This window comes from Brienomyrus brachyistius, chromosome 15 (genome assembly GCF_023856365.1).
Source record: "Brienomyrus brachyistius isolate T26 chromosome 15, BBRACH_0.4, whole genome shotgun sequence".
Lineage (NCBI taxonomy): Eukaryota > Metazoa > Chordata > Actinopteri > Osteoglossiformes > Mormyridae > Brienomyrus > Brienomyrus brachyistius.
Genome location: NC_064547.1, coordinates 16,116,770 through 16,140,832, shown reverse-complemented (window position 1 = coordinate 16,140,832; position 24,063 = coordinate 16,116,770). Strand labels below are relative to the sequence as shown.

Genomic DNA, 24,063 nt, shown 5'->3' with positions numbered 1-24,063 from the left:
TATGAGATACATACACTATACTAAAACAAAAATAACAGCCAGCCAATCTAGTGAAGGGTTTCGGCTTCAAGTGGCACAGATGACCAATCAACAGCAACATAGCACAGCACCAGATATTCCTCAAATTCTATTTGTGCTTCTAATGTTTGTAACAGAAATATGGTCTTCTTTCTATAACACTGCCCTCACATGCTACAAGACAAAATACATTTCGTGACGCTGACAGAACCTTTGGCGAGAGCAGTGAAAACACAGCCCAGAGAAGGCACAAAACAGCGATTCCTTCTCCAAAGCCAGCCAGCCACTGAGTTACCTGTCCGGACTCAGACACCAGCCAAGCGTAACAGAGGTAGGCTGCACGACGTTGTCTCTGCCAAGCTGATCGCTTTCTTTACGCATTACAAGTGGCACAGTACCCTCGCGTGGGAGCAGAGCCAACTGGAAGCCTGACGCATCTCGAGCTGCTAGTGACCACCAACCAGCAGGCATCTGACAGGTCTGGAGAAGGTGCTTAAACCCCATGTGGCAAAAGGAGTGCCAATTATGTTCCTGCATTCAGAAACTCCTGAGCTCAACGGTCACAAGGACACAGCTCAATCTAAATTACTAAATTACCCAACCACTGCAGAAGCACAAACACCTCCAGTGAAAGTAAGTAATACAATGAGTTTATTTATTCATGCTTTTGAAAATACACATTACCTAACTTCATGTGAGCAGTTCTACAATGTTACTCTTTTTCCGGGTATTTATGCACCTGACAATGCAGGAAAACCGACCCACTCCATAGATGCACGTGTCCTCCATGCCAGAGGAACATTCCTCCTAGCAAGTCCTTCTGATCACATCGTGGAATCTCATGCTATATACTTCCCCACCAAGGAAGGCTGTCATTGTCTGAAATGACAGTCTATGAAAACTGTAACTACCCCCTCCACAACCAAACAAACGGCATTTCAGATCAGTCCCAGAATAGTACACACATGTCACCAATTCCAGCGACTGATATAGTCAGAATAAAGGGGAACACTTCCTATTGACGTTTTCTTCCGTCATTATGTTTTATTTGTAACCAGGGTCATCTCCTCTCAGCTAACAGGGGTAAACTGCAACTTAGAGAAACGATTTCTTTTAAGGCACTGTTATTAGTGAACTTCAATTTACACCAGGGGTCTCATTTATCAAGGTTGCATAGGCAAAAGAACACGTCTTCAAACGCTTTTCTGTTTAAAGACATCTTTAAACGGTTTTTTGAACGCGTAGCTTTAAGCACGGTGTACTGTGACTACAGGGTAAAATGCTGTGTGAAGGTGTATTCTCTCTCATGGCTTATACCCCAGCGGCATTCCATACAGTAGCCCTTCCACTGTGCTTGGGAACTGTTTGTTCGGAACAAAAATTCACACGCTTGTGTTCTGTGGAACTTTAGCGGAGCATCTCTACCTGCCGAACCTTTGCTGTACTTTACGCTGAAAAAATAAAAAAGCAAAAGTGCAACGTAAGGCTAGTGCTGATTCCATTGACCCCGTTTAAGCCAAAGATTAAGCATTTGCCTTTGATAATTTAATTTGCAATTTCAAAGGCTAAGTCATGTCACCTCTTTCCTTGAATTAAAAATATCTGCTATTGTCACGAATTTCACTAAATGTGAATAAGGTGTCAGACGTGGATCAAGCATGCATGGATCAATTTATAAAAGGCGTTCTTGCTAATGCATATGTAAACAGAAGGCTTAGAAGGGAATGAGTTTCAATGGACCATAAAGGTTAGTTTTAATAATTTGATTACCGTTTGCACTGTGCATAATGTCTTTGGACTTTGTCGGTTTTACATTAAACGTATTATAGCGCCAGCAGGGGGTGAATGTCCCAGCATGCACCGCGTGTTATTGTAAATAGGCCTTGTTATATTGTTGCATCGTTGTAGTTAATACTTGCATTTCCCATTTGCGGCTTTGTACGTTTACCCGGTCTTGTGTGAACTCTGTTCCATCCTTGCGTGTCTCCAGTTATTGTGTAAATTACCCACCATTTGTGCACCTTCCAGCGTCTATCTTCCCCGATTTCGTATTCTGTTCTAGCAAGTGCCAGCTAAGTCCCGTTGAGGATTACGATAAAGATCATGTTCTGCCCTGGCAATCAAGTTTCCTCGTCCTTCGTTGCCGTCGCGATGCCTCGGTCCACCCGACGCTATAGTATGTTTCCCTATGCTGTAGCTGAACAGATAAAACGCAAAAACTACACTTGCAGCGACGTCCAAATTTCCATATTTAAATCTGGCACTGCGATAAGGGCAGCGCAAATCAAATCAAACTTTATCAAATTCACGACAATACAGTATACAGCAGTAAATGCAGACAATGTAATTAGTGCTACTTAAGCTACTTTTGTCAATCAGAAGTCATTTCATTCTATATGCGCAAGTTATCTGATGCCAACATGACGTTGACATTACCATTCATTCATTTTCAGTTCTGTGTACCATATCAGTACCCCCCCGACTGTTCTGGCACAGAACCGCATAATAGTGCATCCCTTATTATTAAACCAATATGCACATCGAAGTTTGAGGGCGAAAACATGGCTTTCCCCACATCCCAGTCACGGTGGTCCTGGGCACAGCAAATCAATTCTTTCAATCTTCAGATTTGACCACTTTTTTGGGAGTATTTTGTAGAGCCAACACAATTTGCAACCAGAAAGGCTTAATTTGCATATTATATGAGCATGCAGATTACTGGCATTGCCCATTTATGGTTGGGTGAGGGCCGCAACCAGAGGCCATCATGTGTGTAAAACACAAATGATGACCATTTGCAAGCTAAACATCTGCACCAAAAAGGCCAGGTTTGGGGAAACAAGTGAAGCTTTGCCTCTAGTTACACCAAAGGGGCAGAAATTAATGATGCTACCGTAGCATACTTTTACACTTACCCTACTTAGAATTACTCACACACCGCCCCCGCGTTCCCCACCACACTGTCAGCCTTACGCCAGCAACAAAAAAGAAACTGCCATCGCTCACAGGACATCACAAGACAAACAAGGGCGCAGCATTTCAGAAGGTCATTCACATCCGAATGTGAAGCGTGGGACTGCAAAGCCGAAACTTGAGAAATATACTTTATTGTTAACTTTGAAATAGCAAAAAAAACCTTTTGTAAAGTTGAGGTTTGGGGCCTCATACACCTCGCAAGCGGAATGCTGCTGCCTTCAGCCAAATCCTGCAAATCACCTTAGAGCATCATTGAGTTTTGGCAAAGCACATCACTACTGTAGGGCCAGCAAACACAGTGTGAAATGCACTTATGCATCTCACTACACTGGCGTGAGACAAGTGAACTGGTTAAAGAGGACATGCTAACCCTGTAATATTGTTACCCCGTTGCTAAGAAATCCTTCAGCAATTTCTGCTACAGAAGGGTGGTATGGAATATTCGGCAATGAAGAAGAAAAGAAAAAAAAACACAAAATATAGTACCCTGGAAGAAAATGTGATTATTCGGTTTCAAATAGAATATATGAAAACTGACACCCACTTAATTTTATCAGAAGCTGAGCAAAACAAACTAAACACCTGCAGCAGTATCAGATGATACAAATGGATTCATTAGCAAAGAACATACTTTGAAAAATGAAATGCTAGACGTGAAACACACTCATGCTTAATTAGAATTTTTAGCATACAGTATACGTCCATTTTCAAATTTAAAAAGCTAAAAATATTTTGCCTTTAACTTCTAACACCAGCACATTCAGGAAAAGGGCAACCAACTGATCTTCCGTGCTGTAAATATCAAACAGCCAGGAAGCATCACAGCAGTTGATTTATATTTACAAGATCAAATAAATATCAGGATGCAGTAGTCAGATACGATAGTTTAATGGTTGCACAATATCCTTTCGAATTGATAGTTACATATGCATGGCCAGCAGCCTTCAGAACTGCGGATAAAAGGCACAACTTGATATGCTGATCATGTCACATACAGGCAAGTCCAACACACATCAGCATTATGTTCACAGCTGTGGAGAGCCCTTCCAGCACCATTTCAGCTCCAGCTGGAAGACACTGAGCACTTTAAGTCGAACTTTCACTCAAAAAGTATGCAAGATACAGTTGTGGCATCATTAACACATTGAGATAAAATGTTTTCGCATGAATAATATTAGGTCTCAGAGTGCAAAAGTAACCAATTACCCAACCCAAAACTCCCATATAAAAGGAAAGGCCTCAGCCTTTCAATATTCATGGCATGTCTACATCTGCGTACTTTATTCAACCAAGCTAAAAAAGAAAAATGTTGCTGGCCCTAGGGCCAATGCCATTTTATTCTTAATGTCAGAGGCTGCTCGTTATATGCCATATCAAAATGACAGATCAGAAGCTAGGATTGTCATTTAAATGATAAACTACCACAGCAGCTACATATTCACAAAACTGGGGCGGCTAATTCGAAGGCTAACACATATCTGTGATGCTGGTAAACAGTTTCGCAACACTGCCGCGTCACTGCTGCACCCATTATGTGAAGTAGCCCTGGAAAAATGTTATATCACCACAATTCCGAAAACCCCAAGTAATCTGGAAAAGGACTACTTGAGGTTTGGACTTGGATGTTATAGTTTACACAAACATACAAGCATTCAGTTCTCCAGAGTCCAGGATTTAGTGTAATGGGCCCCAATTAAACAAGCCACACTGAAGTAAACGTCAAGTTTAATCAAGACAACTAAGTACAATTTCACAAGACATGTAGCAAGAAACATACAGTTTTACAAGTTCAGTGAGCTTAATTTTTCTTCCCCCGTCACCGGAGGAAAAAGTCGACACTAAAAAGGCCAAATAAAGTTCTTTGATACCTCACCCTGAATAACCTGTTGATCAAGGTGCAAATTCACCTTTAATTACAGATAATTAAGACAATACAGGTATAGTTCTTCCATCTACCCACCATAACACTTTGAAACATCTGAGACATCAATCTGTCCAGTTAGGAAGTATAAGCAATTGTGAATTAATTCCACCTGGTTTGGTGCAAATAAAAGCAACAAAGCCGCTCGTGTGCATGTATCTGACCAAACCATCAGAAATGGACTCCATGAGGACGGCGTGAGGTCTCAGACCTGTGCTCATAGCCCAGCACCGTGCAGTTCGGTTGGTATTCCCCAGAGAACGCCACAATTGGCAGGTTCACCTTTGGTGTCCCGTTCTCTTCATAGATTAGAGCAGACTCACACTGAGCACATGTGACAGACATGAAAGAGTCCGGAGACACTGTCGTGAATGTTATGCTCCCCACAACATCATCCAGCATGATCAGTTTGGCAGGGGGTCAGTGATGGTCTGGGGAGGCATACCCTTTGAGGGTCACACAGACCTTGTACTAGCCAACAGTACCCTGACTGCTATTAAGTACCTTGATGAGATCCTCAGACCCACTGCCACACCTCCCGGGGCAGGACAATGCCCAGCCTCATGTGGTGAGAGTGTGCAAGCAGTTCCTGGATGACGAAGGCATGAATGCTGACTGGCCGCTACATTCCAAAAGCCGCCAAGCAGTGCCACAGAATGTCCAGGAGCTCACTGATGCCCTGATCCAGATCTGGGAGGAGATGCCCCAAGACACCATCACCCACCTCATCAGGAGCATGCCCAGATGTTATCAGGAGTGCATTCAGGCATGCGAGGGCCATATACATTACTGAGCCTCATTATGAGTGGTTGTGATGAAAGTCTGTGATTTCAATTTTTTACTTTGATTTTCCGTGTGAATTTGAATCTAGCCCTCAGTGGGCTAATGACTTTGGTTTCTATTGACTGTGCTTATGTCATTTTGTTCTCAATGAATTACACAATGAATATTACTTGAATATTTTGTTCTTCAAGACCAGATGTGAGATTTAAACGTTCCCTTAATTGTTTTTAGCAGTGTAGTTCATTTTCAATTTCTAAATACTGCAACAACTTCAAATATCTCAATGAGAACTTTTCCCAGTATTGTTCAGCCCTACAAAACTCAATGTTAACTTAATAATAGTAACAATGAATACATAAATTAATAATCATAATAATAAATACTGTCATTATTATGCATCATACTATGTAAGATGATGTGGCTAAGTGATGGGGGTAACTTTCGTTTTAGCAGCTATTACTATATAGAGTCGTCGAAAGCAAATTAATAATTTAAGTCAACGTGATGATAAAGACCAGGCTACACCGTGAGACTAAATGACACATATCTGAGTAAAATGACATTATTTAGTGAGTCTGTCAAATCCGAATGTCTTCTTTTAAGAAATAATTGCATTGCAGTCCTTCTGTGATGATACGCAAGTTCTGCTTTGCAATACTGCATGTTCATTCACTTTTAATGTGAAATGCCTCCCCAGAAAAGATCCTTCTGCTTTTCACTATGACTCTCATTCACTATGTGCCGTCTTCCTTCCACCATACTGCCGAGTGATCGAGAAGGAAATTTGCGTTTTAATAATCCAGTAATCGTGTTTAATCAAGCATCATGACAGCTCTAGTTTATACATTTACTATAGTCTACGTTTATCACCATTTAGGGCAGGGGTGCCCAACTCCAGTCCCGGTCAGCCAGAGCCCAGCACATTTTTGGGTTTCCCCTCATTTAACACACCTGATTCAACTCCTTGTGCTACCACGTAGCTCTTGAGTTGAATCATTCATGGTGGAACAGGGAAAGAACTAAGCTACACGGGGTTCCGGCCCCCCAGGACTGGAGTTGGGCACCCCTGATTTAGAGTACACCATATAACCTAAGTAGGCTATGCTATCTAAGTCTATGATGTTCTCACAATGACAAAATCACCCAATAATGCATTTCTCATAACGTATCCCAGGCGTTAAGCAACACATGACTGTATTGATTCAGATAAGTGAAACTACACTGTACACAGAAGCAGTGTATTTATCATAACATTGCTGTTTCTACTATATATTTGTTTTATTTGGCATCATGTGCCATGTTATTTTTTGGGTCTAGGAACACCCATTTTTTTTTCCCATATAAATGAATAATAATTGCTTCTTCACTTTATGCCATTTTGGCTTACGAAAGGTTTCATAAGAACGCTCTACTTTCAGATAGTGTGGTAAACCTGTATTCAACATTTATTCCTGACTCTTAGTTACACCAAACACTCGGCTCACTCAAAGCATACACCATTAACACCGTATAAATATTTTCAAGGTCAATACAATCAGCACATGCAATAACAACAGTTTTTTTTGTAGCTAGTTCCGACAAGTTAAGAAGGTGAAGCCACATCCTCAACATGTCACAGGTTTCTCCAAAATTGTGCATTTATCTTCTTAGGGTTTTAAAAGATGATTCAAAACATCAATGCGGAAGATGAGCCAAAAGATGCCTGAATTTTCAGAAGGTTTTACAGACTGGAGAAGTACCATCCAAGGGGACTTCACCTCATTAGCCCAGGACTTGTGTGAATGTCAATAAAGTTCTACGGTTTTACACCACAAAAGAAAAATAAAGTGTTACTTCACTATTCAAGATATTCATACCTAATTATGCAATCTATTTCTATTACTGTGAATGTGAGGGATAACACGTGAAGAACACATGAATTTGCCAGGTCCCTTACCCACACATACCAAAGAAGATCTACCTTAAAATGATTGGATTAACCAAATCCCCCTTTAAGTTCTTACACTTCACCATACACATGGTTTTAAAGGAATGCACTATAGCTTTGAGCAAACAAATATAGAACAAATATCACTCCCAATACTGCAGTTTTAATATAGATATCTATCTGTGTCATTTTAACTACTTAATTTAAGTAATAAATACATGGTACATTTTTTCACATAACAAGGAAGCTTACAAACATACTGGCAGAACACAAGAAGACAGCACATTAAAACATTTTCACTATCACAGAATGAGGAACTGCAGCAAGTTATTTTCTCCCATATTTTAGGTACTAAAGGCGCTTGCATGAAACTAAGAGCAGTACACACTGCTGAAAGGCACAGAACTTAATGAATGGCACACCCACAGATCGACAGTGTTGTGAAAGTGGGAATGAGGAAAAACAGACTGTAGCATCTCCAGGATACTCTTGAGATTTAGAACACATACAGTATTCCAAGATGGAAGCCCTAATCAATCAGGCACTTTTATTTAAATTCAGTGTTTTTCTTTCTTCCTGCCTCCTCATTCCAACACAAAAAACAGACAGATACAAGAATATAAATACAAGAATCTCCAAAGTCATTATACACATATTTTACATACACAAGTGAGAGCACCAAATGAGAAATGTAGATGCAAATACTCATAAATAAACTTCCTAATATTTACTTCCTGATAAAGATCAATAATGAAGTAATTTGGCCAGTGAAGTCATTAAGAAACTGAGACCCCTCAAACTTTATTCTGTTATGCAACGGGTCAAGCAACATAGGTGAACTAGCCTGAATATAATCATGCAAGCGTTCGCTTTCAGCTAAGCTCAGATTTAGCTCACATAGCTGCAGGCCATTAGCAAAAACAGTGCACGTTTTCAAGCATGGATCATATGCTCATGTAGAGCTCAGCAAAAGGAAAACAAAATACAAATGATCCTAAGGATGCAAGAGTATGTTAAGAAGTACTGTAGAAATGAGGGGTACTGAAATACCTTGGCCTGATATACCTGTTCATATACATAGAGATACTGCAGGCAGAACAGTCCTTAGGGCTTTTAAAATACAGATGATTAACTGACCACAGGCCTGTCATTCTGATACACAATGACTGAACCGATACTACATAAGAGGACTTCCTGTTCAAAAGAACAAAAAAAAAACCTGAGGCAAGGCTTTCTTTCTCAGTTTTAAGTGGAAGCTCACGCCCAAGTCAACGATGTTGCCTTGGCAACGCCTAAATTAAGGGTATGATCCTATAGTGTTAGCGACTTGCACAAGCATCAAACAAAAACAGTTAAGTTGCATGATGCATATCGGTTAATGTATCGGTACTGGCCGATATTCCATATTCTTTAAACGTCAAGATACATTGCATTGGTCTGATGTGTCAGTCTTGGTAAATATTTACACTTTATTGATGTTCAAACCACAAATAAAAGACATAATTGCTAAAATAATAGAGACAATTGCACTGAATGATTTACGATGCATCTTTACATGCTCAAGACTCTATCATTTTCCAAATTAAAATCACAATGAACTATTACTCCTTACATGTGTACTGACTATTGTAGATGATGACTAGCAAATCAAACCATCTGTACCATACTACTGTATATTTCATAGTAATACTGCAGGGAAATAAAAATGATCAGAGTTAAACAGTATAAACATACTTTGCTAAGCTTTAGTAACATATCGACTTTGCCGCCTTATGTTTTAATAGCCAAGAGTAGCTTAGCAATTCTATCTATAGTTGACATATAACAGCAAAAGTGAAATCATCTCAGACTAGCAGTGACTACCCACTCAATGGCTGTCACACAACATTACATGAAAGGCCAATCTTTGGCAGTATACATATTACCCAACGTGATTAAGAGACGCTGAAGCATGAACCAGCTACTATAGTTAACAATCACTGAAAGCAGGTAAAAATAAAATAAAATAAAAAATAGAATACACAACTGTCTGGCATTTGTGATCTTTTGCCCAAGTCTACCACATCAACCAATATGCCCACCAGATACACCCCCAGTTTAGGAAATTTTAACTACAGAATGTCAATGCAAAAGAGTACTTCGAAATAAGGTAAACAAACAAGTCACCTATGCATTTTTACAACGTTTCTGCTCTGAGCATACCTACTGTACGACAAGGTTCCAAATGTTCACATATTACTACACAAATAGACCCGTCACAATTGATAAAAACTTGTGATTCACAAATGAAGACTGGCGTGATAAGGTGGGCGTCGTGTTAATTTATTTTAAGTTAAATGTGTAAAATTGCTAATCGTATCCTACCTTCATTTTCTGTAGCCGGACATCGCACCTGTAGAACCAGATCAAACGTCTTCCCTGGATTTTCGCTGCGGAAAAAAAGAGAAGGACGTTCAAAAGCTATTAAGACGACATCCGTCATTTAAAGGAGAAAAATAAATACATGCACTGGTACACACATGAAGTGTTTCTGCGTGCGGACAAACTGTACCGAAAACAGACATAAGAATCAAGCTAGCTGGCTAAGAGGCTAGCAAAGGCTGCCTTTACCCGGTACTGACAGCATTTAACAAGTCCATCATTCGCTTGCTGCAGGTATTTATGGGAACGGCTATGATAATTACGTTACACACAGTCGTAACTCCAGACACTTTGGAGTTTATTTTGTTATTTTAAGGCTTCCGGCCTACGTGTTGTGGGGTTTATCCAGAGCCAGCCCTGCTCAAAGTAAAATCAGAACCGGCTTGAACCCTTCCCAAGTCGCCTCAGGAAGAAAGCACTTGTCAGCGCACGTATGACCACCGACGTGTATCTCACAGACAGGCTCTCGGAGTCTTCTCGCGCATTTATTTGTAGCAAATGCTGTCATGCCCAGCTAAAAGACTTACTTTATTCTGCTGTCCATGGTTACAACATCTCGGCAGCTCCCTCGAAACCGGCTCTGACCGCTGTCCAAGATCGGGAGGACAGCCAACACTGGCAAACCGTCCACGGAGGTGAAGCGCGAGTTTTTTATATATACTTTTCGCTAGTCAGTCGCTTCCTCAATTTCAGTGCGCATTTCAGAGAGAGCCCACATGCCTCCTGCTGTCTGTATACACGTCTGTCTTTAAATATCTAGGCTTCCTCTCGCTCTCTGTCTCGTCCTACGGATTTCTTGACTGAGCGTGAAACCAGGAAGTCCACGAGACGACAATGTGACGTCATCAGCGCGCTCGCCACTTGCCTGCATGTGCGCGGTCAATGCTCTTCGCGAAGGTCGTCTTTCGCCGGCTGATGATGGGGGGTCTGAGGTTGCTCCGGACCAAGACGAATGACTGCTACTAACGAGGAGAATCTTGAGAAATAAGTAATGAGTCGGTGCTTACGTAACCCAGATGTGATGCAGCTGAGTCATGTGAACTGACGTTGCATAGGTGGGCTTGTCCCACACAAGGTGGAAGATGAAGGTGAAGTTGTGGGAGGAGGGGGTCCTGACTCCAGTGATGACAATATGGAATTTTTCTGGTTTCCAGACAATATTTACTTGAATGAGTAAATGACAAAAAATGAATGATGGTGAAAGCTAAAAGTTATTTGTTATATAGTGAGCAACACACGATAAGACATTTGATAAGACATTCATGATTCACATGCTGACTTGGGTAGTTCTACTGGGAAACATTGCACTGCATAACGTGGCTAGATTGTTGTTTGCTACTAAACATAACTTGAAGGGTAGGTTAAGGGTGGGCAGTGGTGGCTTAACGCTTAGATAAGCGCACTCGTAATTGAACAATTGCAGGTTCGAATCTCTGCCCAACAAGGCACCACTGAGGTACCCTGAGAAAGGCACCGCCCCCAGCACTGCTTCCCCGGGCTTTAGCTGCCCCCTGCTATGTCACATATGGGTTAAATGCAGAGAACACATTTCGTTGTTGTGCACTGTGTGTTGAGGTGTGTCAGCAATGACAACTCAATTCTAATTGAACCGGATATATAACAGACTTTAAGTAAAGAAGCCATCCACCCATTTTAATTTCCAGCCACTCATCCTATACTGGGTCATGGAAGGCTTGGAGCCTGTCCCAGGTAGCACAAGGCACAAAGCAGTGGAGTAACCTGGGCAGAATGTATAGAATGAGCTAAATACTAAAGATATCAAAGAAACATGACTGTAGCAAATTGAAGTACCGGAGTTTGGATACATATTTCCTGCTGAACGTAATTAATTTTAGGTGTCTCATGTCAAAGTGAGTATGAGGGCAAAGAATCCAAGTATCGGTTAAGCGAATGAAATCAAGTATGCCGAACAACTCACCACTGCAGGATAAAGCTTCTGACTTAATGCCAGAGTCATCCTCTGTTTTCCGTGTTATCTTAACTGTGTAATCAGCAGATGGCACTGCAAAGTTCCTACTTAATGCAAACTTTTAATGTTTGAATTGTATATTATTTCGTGTTGTCTTAAGAAGACAATGCTTCTTCTATAAGGTAACAAAAGATGGGATAACAAAGTCAACTATTTTAAATCATCCATTTGCAGTAGTCCCATTGGCATGTAGGGAGACAGTCATCCACAGGTAAATAACAAGCAGTATGTAGTTAGGCAAACTATGCTTGACCCGCAATATGACTCGCAGGTCCAATCCTGGTAAGAAGCTCAGAGGGACAATGTGCCTGCTCTCTATGCACAGAGAAATTCTGGAGGTTTGTTGAGATAATGCTGCTTGTTCAAGCCACTGACTTCCCAGGAAAGTCAGTTGCAGGAAAAAAAAACAGGTGTTTTCTGTTCCTGAATAATAATAATCGATACTTTATTGTCCCCGTAGGGAAATTGTCTTTATGCCTCCCACAACTTGCTCTTTTTTTTTTCATAGAGGAAGTTGTCTGCAAAGGGCTGCCACCCATAGCGTTGCCCAGGGAGCTGGGAGTTAAGGGCCTTGCCCAAGGACCCACAGTCTGAGGCGGGGTTTGAACCTGTAACCTTCTGATTACAGGCACACAGGCTTAGCCCACAGAGCTACACGCTGCTCCATACCATGTTTGCACACTGTTACTTTAATGTGCTGTTGTGATTTAAAGTGAAAATATTCCACAGCAAATTGATGATTGTATATTTGTTTATGAATGTAGTTATTATTGCAGTCATATAAATGATACCAGCTTCACGTTAGACAGTGTGGGGACTCAGAGGGTGCTCTCACACCTCAGGACATCACTTAAATTTCCAGCCCAGGCTGCATTTGCATGGATGGTGCACATTGATCATGTGTGTGTGTTTGTTCCAGCAGTCCAAAGCCATGTGGTTTAGGTGAGCTGGTGTCACTCAATAATTCCCATCCAGGGTTTTCGATGCCTTATGCCTTGTTTTTACTGACAGGTTCCAGGCTTACTACAGCCCATACTTGATATATAGAATGGAAAACAGAAGGATGACAAACAGAGCTAAGTCATCTAAATGAGTCTTTCTCCTAGGATACAACACCTCAGCCAGCATATTAAACAATTCAAATAAATTCAGTGAATAAATATTTATTGAACTGTTTGGTATTTGCACACAGCCATATGGTGGCTCAGTGGATGCATCTATGGTCTCATGCCTTCATGGTTTTGTCTTACTCTTGGGGGGTGGGGGTGTTCCACTGTGCAGGATTTCTTGCTTAGCCTTATAACTTGTTGGATTTAAAGTAGTCTGGGCTATGTTAGTTCACCCCCCCCCCCCGTCTGAAATTATGCAGTTTGAGTCTAGTGCCAGTTAAGCCTGACACAAACTCTGATTAGTATCAATCTAGCTGGACTGCAGACAGTTTTAAGCTGTAAACAAGAATATCTTGCTGCAGGTATCCATAGGAAATTGCAAAGGCCCCTGCTGTAACATAATGACAGTTTTAAAATCAGCATTATATATATATATACATAATATACACATATGTAATTTAGGCTCACATGCTTACATTAACTACTAAAAATGTTAGCTATGCTCTCCAAACATTTCTGTTTAAGTTAAAGCACTTAAATATATTTTAGTATATTTATTTCAACTGAATTATATATTCTCATGTGTTTAATATAAACGTGTACATCATACAGACATAAACATAATGCCGTAGCACCCAAAGTACTCATACGGTTAATACCTAAGCGCATAATCCAAAATCATTTGATCAGATATGCAGTCATAACTCAGTTGACAGGTTAAATGTGCAAAAGGAAAACAATCAAGATTTATGCAAATAGTCGTACGACTTCCATCTTCGCTTTTACTTGTTTTAATGTCTTTTTATGTAATGTGTAGAAAGTTATTGTTTAAGAAAAGGCGAGGTCGTTTCAAAGATATTAAACTACAAGCAGAGGAGGGGCAAAAGCGCGTGCTGCAATACCGACCTCGCGCGAATGGAACTCGAAGGCGCGCACGTGACAGCGAAAAGCAGCTGGAAATTGGAAGGACGTGAGTCGGTACCCGTCTCTCGCAACGAATAAGTCAATAATCCCGTATATGCCACATATTATTTAGGAATATGTATTCTATTAATATGTAATATGTAAGTATATGTATTATATCGCCCAAATAACCTGAACAAGGTCACTCGCGAGTAATAGTTTATTTTTTCCTCATGCAGGAATCTGATTAGATTAAATATACGAGAATCTCTGAAGCATGCTATCTCCGCATTTTCAGTCACTGAGGAATTTCAACAGAGTCGACGTATTTTTACATGGGAATCTGAAACGAAAGGTGATTATGTCGTCTTGCGAAAAATACTGTTACACTGAACAAGTAACAAACGCAGTACCACAAAATAACTCAAACAATGGTAGAAAAGAAGATACGGATACAAGAGAAATGCAATTGAACGAGAATGAAAGACAAATTGTGCTCCTTCACCAAATGGCATGCGAGGTAAGTCTGTTTGCGGTGTAGCAGTTAAAGGAAGCCGTACAGCGCCGTGCCCCTCCCACTTAGGTACCGGCCACGAAAAACTTGTTACTACCGCACATACAGTGTTTAGGCCTCTTATAAAATGCTTTTTAATGAAATAATTGAGATCAACAGTAATTTGTAAAGGCGATTTAAACCAAATTCAACAAATACGGACCTTATTTTGCTTTTAAGTTATTATTATATAAGTTATTAAGTTAAATTATGTTTTCAGGAGTTTACAATTGATTGTTATTTTAATAAAATGAACGATCCATATAATTTATGAATGTAAAGAATTTTGCATTATGTATCAATCTTTGTTTCCAAACCATTGGAAACAAAGATTTGGTACAAATTAGGCCGATAAAATACCTAGGTCCCTAAAATACCCCTCAAAATTGCTACCATAATGTGTTGTGAAGCATTCATGTTTTACAGCTAGTCTTTAGTTCTGGAGAGTTAAAGATTTCCAGTACACAGCCTGTGCCAGCTTCGCTATGGAAGAAAGAGACGCCATTTGAAATGACAAGTCATGTCATAAAAGCGCCTCTGGCTCTTCTTGTATAGTAGCTTTCCGAAGCTGAAACAAGTGGTCTTATCTTTTTGCACGAAGACTTGATAAAATAACTTTGTAAGGCCTAACAGGATCACATAGAGATGACAAGTTTATTTGTGAAGGTAGATGTCATGTGGATACAAGGCAGGGGTGGGGTGGGGGGGGGCACGTTCCCTCATGTGCAGTACTGCTGTCCCTGAGAAAAATTACGTCTATAACCTCCAGCCATTAGTCCTGCCGGGTCATGGATTTGTTCCATGTCTTCATTATGACTTGCATTTCCATATTCGTAGTCATATGGTGGTGCGTATATGCAGTATATAACAGTAAATGTTTTAGTTTATATCTCTGTGTTAGATTTTAAGTTGTGTATGAGCGTTTTCAGTTGAAACTGATTATTTGTTTCCAGGCTGAGGAGCAAATGTACATAGATCCGGCCACAGGATACAAAGTGTTCACAAGGTTCGCTCACCTTCAGAGGGGAAAGTGCTGTGGAAGTGCATGCAGACACGTAAGGATCGGTGCGTTTGTGTGTCACTCTGCCACGGATATTGTCCTTCGTCAAGTTCGGCCACTGGCACCAGAGTTAATGTTATGCCAGTATTAAGGGCATTAGTGTGGGGGGAGGGGGGCAGTCTTATCCAGAAAGGGCTGCTGTGTGGGCGGATTTTCGCTGCAACTCCTTAAATAGATCACCAATTAGAGAACTGAGTGGCTGAAGAGCCCTCAAACCTAGGTTTGAACAGCTGACCTAAAGGTTAGCCCAAAAACCTGCATACGCACCGGCCCTTTGTGGATAAGATTGCCCACCGCTGCATTAGTACGTAATTATTAATGTATGGCTGTTAATCAGTCATTATCGAATGTAAAGAAATACTAGCAAAATATTATAGTGACATGTTCATTTCATTCATGTGTGTATTATTTAGGAATTGTACTAAATGTGCTAAATGCCCACCCTGGTTCCATATGGGTGGAATGATCATGTTCTTCCTGTGTTGTCATGGGGATTCCTCATGGTTCTCCAGAATCCCACCCCCCAAGTCCTAAAAACATGTTACGGTGAATTGGACTTACCAAATTGTCTGTAGGTGTGAATGTGCGCGTACACCTTGTGATGGGTTGTTACCCCATCCGGGGATGCATTAACTTTATTGTCATTATGCTTGACAATAAAAGAAAAAGCTGGGTTTTTCCCTGCTTTCCAGGGCAGAGTCAGGACTCTGGACTCCGTGACCCTGCATAAGTGGATATGGAAAATGGACAGATGTACTAAATGTAAATCTTTTTGTTTCTCTGTTCTGTCAACAGTGTCCTTACGGCCAAGTGAACGTGAAAGACCCAGCTAAGAAGAAGAAATTCAATTCGGAGTTTTATGTGTAGAAGTTAGTGCAATGTACACCTCATTGCATACTGTCCAGTCACTGAAATTAACTTCTTTTACTGTCACACGCAGGGTGCCGTGTGACTTTAGGGCACGCGATGTACAGCGACAGTGTGTGATCTTTTTATATACGCGCTCAATCAAAAACAGAATGAGAAATCTCGCCTGAAAAAAACTGCTCTTTATTGAATTAATTGTCATCCTTACTTTCTTTTTACTGCACCGATCGCATTTTATTAGACCGCGAACCACATCTGCAGCAATAACACCTATCTGTATTGACATGTCGGAGGACCAGTGCATGATCCTGCTGGCTTCGTATGAGGTAGCTAAGCCGCAAAAGGGAGAAGGAGACGTCGGATGCCGCCAAAAGATTATATTCCAAAGACGGAGGTCAGAAACAGTGAATGTCATGGGTCAGATTCGGGCTGCTGGCTCTTCAAAGGAAAAGAGAATGCATTGTATTTGTATGGCATACAATGGCAGGGCTTCCTGAGAGGGCAGACCCCATTTACCTATCCTTTTCCACTGACATTTTCCCGTTATTGTTGTGGTTTGCAGGTAACACCATCCTCGCTGCTGCTTCTGTAATGAATGAGTACAGAATGGGTGTGGACAGTTATGCTGTTATTGTTCATTTGTCAAGCAGGGGCCTGCTATTCGCAAAGCAGCATTTCTCGTTTTTCTGTATGACTTGTTAGATTTAATGTGCACCAATTAGAATGGACTTTATCTTTGTTCACTTGCGTTTAGCCCAGACGACCTTAAATCTGACAAGTGATCCGGCTAAGCATGAAATCCTGCTCAGACCCTAGGACTTCTGGCTACATATAAACTGTATTGCTGTCGATATTAAAATGTTCGGCCCCTGTTTCCCTTTGGTCCATAATGCAAACTGCTGTAGCAAACAGAGCGTGTGTTTATTCTACATTGGCGGAGAGCAGCGCATGTTAAATCAAGTCGGGAAACATATAACCCTCTGTGACTTCATTGCACCATGGAGTTCGGTGTGTATCTGGAGCAAAACGATGATGGGTGGCTGTAAAAATACTCGAATTAGCAATGTGTTTTAAATTTCAATCTATGACTCTTGAACAGCACATAGTGCTCAGTCTTCCTTGAGTGGTAACACATCACTCTCCTTACAAACCTCCCTTTATTTTCCTATAGCATATCCTTGACTGGGTCGCCTGAAGCCTATTCCAGGTAGCATAGGTAATAAGACAGGGGAACTCCCTGGGCAAGGTGCCAGTCCAGTATAGGGCATATATGCCACAGGCAATTATCCATCATGCATGTATATGGAGTGTCAGGCAAAACGACCACAACATGGAAAGAGCATGCAATCTCCACACATAGAGAGCAGAGGTGGGAGTCGAACCTAAAACCCTGGAAGTTTTCGGCACCTGAGCCACCCCTCCTTCTGAAAATATATTTAATGCAATTGGATAGTTTCCCCGCATTCGCATTTGATTTACAGGGACAGCACAAAAACATAAATCTGCCTCCATCTGTGCTTCTCTTGTATGAATGTTTATAGGTGCCGTTGCGGAGTTGTTGTACAAACATTTCTCGTAAACCTTGGCAACAGCTATTTTACGGGTCCAGTGGTGCAAATGGAACTTGTGGCATGTTGTCCCAGCAGCGGGGCTCCGCTGCGCTGCTCGCAAACGGACACCGGCACTTCTGGTGACAGCCCGCAGAAGCTCCCGCGGCCAAGCGTCTGGATCCAGGAAGAGAAGTTAATATATGCTTTCATGATGACTCACGGCTATTTTCCAGCCGCGACCTCCTAGGCGACCTCGCACGAACATGTAGGATAACATGTTACTGTCAGCTGTCTTCTGCTTCTGTTTCTGTGTTTATTTATACTGAACAGTAAAAATGGACGAAACACCTTATACTTTTGCTGTTTGGTCGATGTTTTGGTCGACGTAGAGCACGCGTTGTTCTGAGTCATGTGTAACTCCTAAATGAAAAAAATATATATATATGTTTCTTTGCAACTACTAAGCTAAAACATTTAATAATGTTTAAAGAATACAAGCTGATGGCAAAAAATACTGGGAAGTAAATCAACGTGTCGCTAAATGTATCTACAGCAGAAAAATATCGTGAGCTGCGTTGCCAGATACGTAAATCAACATAGTTAGAAAAAGCCCGTTTTGCATTTGCGTAATATGATAAAATCAGGGACAAGATAACCGAATGGTGACGAACGGTGATAGCTATAAGCAGGGACAGACTTTAGTATATAACCTGGATTCACCTTGTGAAAAAATCAGCCTTTCCTGTAAAAGAAGTCGTATTTAATACAGCATTTCAAAAGCAGTTCAGAACAGTGTGTGTAAACTTATCTTGGTTATATACGGGATGCATGGTATTGTAGTTTATCAAGAAATGGTTTAAATGGAGGAAAAAGTTAAATAAATCCTCAGTGCATGTTATGACAATTTTGATGCAAAATGAATTATATTAAAAAATGATTGCTCGCTTCCTGTTTTGTAGCCACACCCCTTTTCCGAACTGGGTCCTTCCTGGCTGATAGAACAACTTCTCTCATTCTGAGTCAAATCCCTCCATGTCATGCGGGGCTTCTCATGTTTTGGTGTTTTAACGAGCCCAGCGTTTAAATCACGTGCCCAATGCACAACATTGCAAGAGCGCAGGAGAAATGTGTACAAAAACAGTGAGTGATGTGGGTTGCATGACCTTGAAGTGATGTCCCAATGAACAAGTGATGATAAAAAATGGAATAATTAAACTTTCAAAGTTGCTGTACTCCAAATGTCCCCGGGGTATGTTTCTGAAGTATTTAACAATGCAATCCCTTTCATTCCTTCAGAGTAAGACCTTTAGATCACATCCTGCCGCCATCAGCACAAAACCGACCAAAAACACGGTCATTATTAACCAGTGAGATCATCTGACTCCTAATGATTTTCTGCTGATAGCTGAAAATGTTGTGAAGGTTGCGGCATGTTATTTTTTAAAGGGTGGCAGTTATGTTTCTCAGCACCAGTACACACTGAAGATGTATAAAAATGTGTGTGCAAAATTGTGTCTCACAAATGTGGGTAGGACTATGCCCTCAGGCCACTGCTCAAACCTGCCACACACGTCCCGGCGCATCTGAATGAGCAGGCAGCGGAGACCGGATGCGGGAAGCGCCTCTGAGGGCCGAGTTCTGTCGCTCTGACGACTGTTTGGCTTGGTCGCAATTCGGCACCAGGCCGGTCACAAGGAAAAACTGCTTACTGATCAGGAGCGAAACCCCTGTGAGCATCTACAAGGAGATTCATGATCACAACAGTGCTGAGGAGGACAGGTCCGCAGGCGTGTGGTCGACAGGGATGAAAGGCAAATTTATTGTGGCCCGACTCTGAAGCAATGCAGCCAAGCGTGCAGGAATAACACCCTACCGAAATGGTCACGGTGTCATGCTCGTCAAGTACCTGGTCGGCTTGCAATGGGTTTGCTGCTCTTGCCTGGAGACCTATCTGTCACATTAAGGAGATGGATCGGCGTTTGGGGCCTCCCGTCCTGCAGCTGACCATGAAATAGGCCAACATTTACGTCCATCGCATTTCGGTTCCTGTTTTTGACTTAAGTGATGTGTTGCCTCGTTTTTTTATTTTTTTTCTGGTCAGAAACTCGTGACTGGAACACAAGCGACGCACAATGCAAGCCATCCCCTTGACAGGTTTCAGTGGACCCGATAAACGGAGAGGGCAGCTATTTTTTACACTAATGAGCTTCACCAGTGTTACATGTGTTTAGAACTCTAGGTCGATAGACTGCAAAACATTTGATATTTAGAAATTCAATGAAATGATCCGAAGAGTATTGAAAGTTTTCCCTATATGTCAGTGTTATGAGAGCATTTTTCAGTGTTTTACACTGTTATTAAACTGACTATCTTGATTATAATTTTGAAATATTTGATGTAAAGTCAATTTTGACAGTGGATCGCTGCTTTCTAGTGGCTCTCCAAATATAAATATTTCTCATTGTTGTCCAATATATCATGTGACACTTTTGGCATTTTGACATTCTGCTTGATTCTCGCCCTAAAATATTAAAGCGTGCAGAGCTTCCCATGAAAAATTTACTTACCGCTGATCCACTGTCACTGTCAAATGAATCAACAGATCCCCAAAAATATACAGTATGGAACAAAAACTGCAAGCTTTTACATGCTATCGACTCTGTGCACTGACCAGCCATTTCAATACGGTTACACTTTCTTGAGTTCTACAGAGTTTAAATGATCCATAAATGTTAAACAAACATTTCCAAAATATTGTATGAGATATATTAAAAACTAAGCAATTTTACTTGCCACAAACTGATCTAAAATTACCAATTCTTTAGTGTTTATATCATTCGATTTTTATATTGTTTAGTTAAGACAGACTTATAGCATGGAATGCTAACGTTTTTTTTGCAAAAATCGAATTTTTGTCGTTAATTTTCAATGGACGTTGCCGTGTCTTTTTCTTTAAAATGAAACTGAATCATACTAGAGAATTCAGCGTTAAGTCCTAAATCTACCGTAGCCAATTCAGCACGACCGGTTCTTCCCACAGATGAGAGACTAGGGGGGGGGGGACACTTGATGGTGTGGAATTCGCAAGCTGACCTTCAGACGGAGCATATGCTATGGAAGATCGCTGCTTCTCCACTTCAGAAGCAGCAGGAAAGACATCCGGTCGGAATTGCCGCTCCAGCCCAATCCAAGCCGGGCTGCCCTCTCCAGCTGCCACGAGGAACCGGTGACAGAATGGATGCAGAGCACCACAGCAGATCTCCTGCACTGGGCCAATATCCACCGTTGAGGAGAAGGTGACACGGAAGAGCCTCTCGCGGTAGCCCATCGAGGCGATGGCCCCAACATCTGGAGGGAAATAGGGGGCACATAGAGCTATGGACCCGCACTCGAGCGGCATCGGAGCAGCCGCTGTTTCGGTGTCTGGTCACGCAGTGGAAACAATGTCAGCCAGCCGCGGGCAGAGCTGCCGAAAGGTCCAGTGGTGGTCAGATGGGCTCCAAGCTCCTGTGGCTGCGTCTGGCAAAAACATCTCAAAGTGCAACTGAGTGACAGTCAGATAAACTGATTCCTTTGGACAGGCTTGAGAGCCGCCCTGCTGAGCAGGAGATTTCCAGAGCTGGTCAAATGAGTGAGCTTTAAAATCGAATATGCCAGCGGTCGGAATATTCCCAAAAGTTATCCCTAAGTGTGGCGACAGAACAGGAGGGTATTCAGGTGTTCCCTGGACTGTGGAGGATGGGGCGGGTGACTGGGTGGGGAGGAATCCCTCTCAGGAGGTCTGGCAGACGTGCTGATTAACCCCTGCCAGCACAAGGAGTATGATAACCAGGATTTTTTTTGTTTGTTAGATTTCTGCAGCAGCTGTTCAGCATACACATGGCGGCTGTGTCCAGTGCCACCGTGGATCCCTGTGGCTGGTACCAGTGAAGGACTGATCGTGTACACCACAGCCAGGGGAACGGGGCAGCTGCTATGGGTTTGAACCTCAATGCTAACCCGCTTGGCAGCAAGAGATCTGCTCAAAGAGGGCCTCCCGCTGAAAATGAGGAGTGGGGGTGGCAGCGTCAGTTTTTTGGGGGGGGGGAGGTGTGTGGGCTGAAGTCCAGTAGGACAGGGCTAGGGTCAGGTCAAAGGCTCAGAAGCTAAGGGAAGACTTTCAGAAGGGAGTTCAGTTTTCACTGCACACCCCATTTGAATAATATGTGCTTCCAAAGTGCTGAGAAAAAAAATTGAGTTGGAAGGTTGACGTGTCGTAAAAGCAGAGGATAAACTAACTGTTTGTTTGCATTTCAGGATGTTATAAGTGTCTCACAACTATGTCTCATATTTGTATCCATATTGTGTTTATGTATATTTTCGGCGAGATTTAACAGCCAGCTAGAATTAACAGGCGAGCCAAGCTATTTCCACTTGGCACCATGTTCATATTTTTCCGCCTTTGTCATTGTTTCCTTTAAGTGTCATGAAAGAAGGCGGTGCTTAGAGGGGAAGACTAAAGTGTGCGCTTGGCTTAATATGGAAATGGGTCTTTCGTCGGGAAAAATGTTTTTCACCTTTTTTTTCGGGTGTTTTTTAATCGAGATAATTAGGTGGAGTTATGCAATAGTTAAATGTGTGGCGTGACAGTTGACCACAGTCAAGATGACCACAGGTTTTCTGTGTAATCTGGAGAAAACAGTTGACCAATAATCATCTTCGCATGTAAATATGAAAATATCCCCTTTATCTTTCATGCTAAACACAGAGTCTAAATAGCGACGCATGGCAACCATCGATACAATGGCAAACAAGGAGGGCTGGTTTAATTATTTATACAAACCAGCAGAGCAGTTGTATAAGGATGCGCAAATTAAGACTCACTGACACAAAAGATTCACCTTTACTTCAGTTAATGTTTTGGATCCATACATCGTCAGGTCATACAATCCACATCTAATACATGTAGTTGTACTAACAGTTAGATGATTTTATAAAAGAAAATTTAATCTGCAACGAAACAGGCATTAATGGGTTTAATACTTCTGGCATCTCTCGGTTTATAATGCAGTTTCATTTGTTCCAGGTAAATTGTAAGTAATATGAAATATGAATAAAGATGGGCTCAACGTATCTACTTCATTGTTTTAATCAGCAAGACCTAAAATATTGCATATTTATAAATTTGAGAGAAATCGACTTGTGTGGGGGAAAAAATCATTATTAGTTCCTGTTTGTTTTATGATATTATAACACAGAATCGTCCAGTTGACAAAAGGTGAAATTGCAGCTTTGACCGTATTCTGAGAGTTTTATTGTACGTTCGCGTTGGTTCTTAAATTGATAATGTTTTTGTTATTCATTGCGAAAGCAGCACACATGCGCAAACACACGCAGGCCTATGCGTATTTATAATATACCTGCAATTTAAATGCAGGTTTTTTTTACAATAACTCAGTTTTAGTGTAATGCATGCTGAATAGGATTGTTATTGTTCAACGGTATTACAGAACATCGGTTCCTCCGATATTTAATATGAAATAGGAAATGTGTGTAAGAACAGGATATCAACGGAAAAAAATCATTTTAAAATCAAATCAAGAAATATGGTTTTCGACTAGATTGTCACTGAAGTTACCCAAGAGACACGAGATGAGACTGTTTAAATGTATTACTACTTTTTAAAAACATTTTGCTGTCGGTTTTACATTTGAATTTGTCTGTCTTATTTAATTTAAAGTTAGGCGGAAAGCGTTTATCTCGAATGTGCTCTTTTGAGGGCTAATTCATATTACCTCTTTGATTTTCACGTATATTTGCGTGCATGGCGAGAAAAGCTTCCCAGAACTTTACGCGATTCAATATCAGCTCAGAGACTCCTAGGACCCTTGTATAAGCGACTTTTTTTAAGATTAAAAGGGCATATTTCTGTTCACCAAGCAGCGGATATATTTCAATGAACAGCGGGGCTGCGAGAGATAAGGAACAACCCCCCATCTACTGGCA

The 24,063-nt window shown here is 41.4% G+C and overlaps 1 protein-coding gene and 1 long non-coding RNA gene across 9 annotated transcripts in view; one reads left to right on the top strand and one right to left on the bottom strand.

Moving 5' to 3' along the window:
* The window catches only part of dennd1b (DENN/MADD domain containing 1B), a 73,337-nt gene extending 62,320 nt beyond the window's left edge, over positions 1–11,017 (bottom strand). For 2 of the 5 annotated variants that reach the window (XM_048976112.1, XM_048976111.1), the window contains exons 1-2: positions 10,574–11,013; positions 9,990–10,054 (exon numbers count right to left, since the gene is read on the bottom strand). In XM_048976112.1, coding sequence (XP_048832069.1) covers positions 9,990–10,054; positions 10,574–10,590 — 82 coding nt within the window. In that variant the 5' untranslated portion in view covers positions 10,591–11,013. Of the gene's footprint in view, positions 1–9,989; positions 10,055–10,573 lie in introns of all 5 variants that reach the window. The other 3 variants (XM_048976110.1, XM_048976109.1, XM_048976113.1) reach the window with 3 other exon arrangements.
* Positions 11,018–14,066: 3,049 nt separating this feature from the next.
* LOC125709213 (uncharacterized) lies at positions 14,067–17,402 on the top strand. 4 transcript variants are annotated; one of them, XR_007382654.1, is made up of 4 exons: positions 14,067–14,115; positions 14,288–14,568; positions 15,555–15,666; positions 16,457–17,402. It is a non-coding gene; the product is annotated as an uncharacterized LOC125709213 (long non-coding RNA). The 4 variants fall into 4 exon arrangements; XR_007382655.1 differs by lacking the exon at positions 14,067–14,115 and adding an exon at positions 14,122–14,209; XR_007382653.1 differs by lacking the exon at positions 14,067–14,115 and having other exon boundaries at positions 14,122–14,568.
* Positions 17,403–24,063: the final 6,661 nt, after the last annotated feature.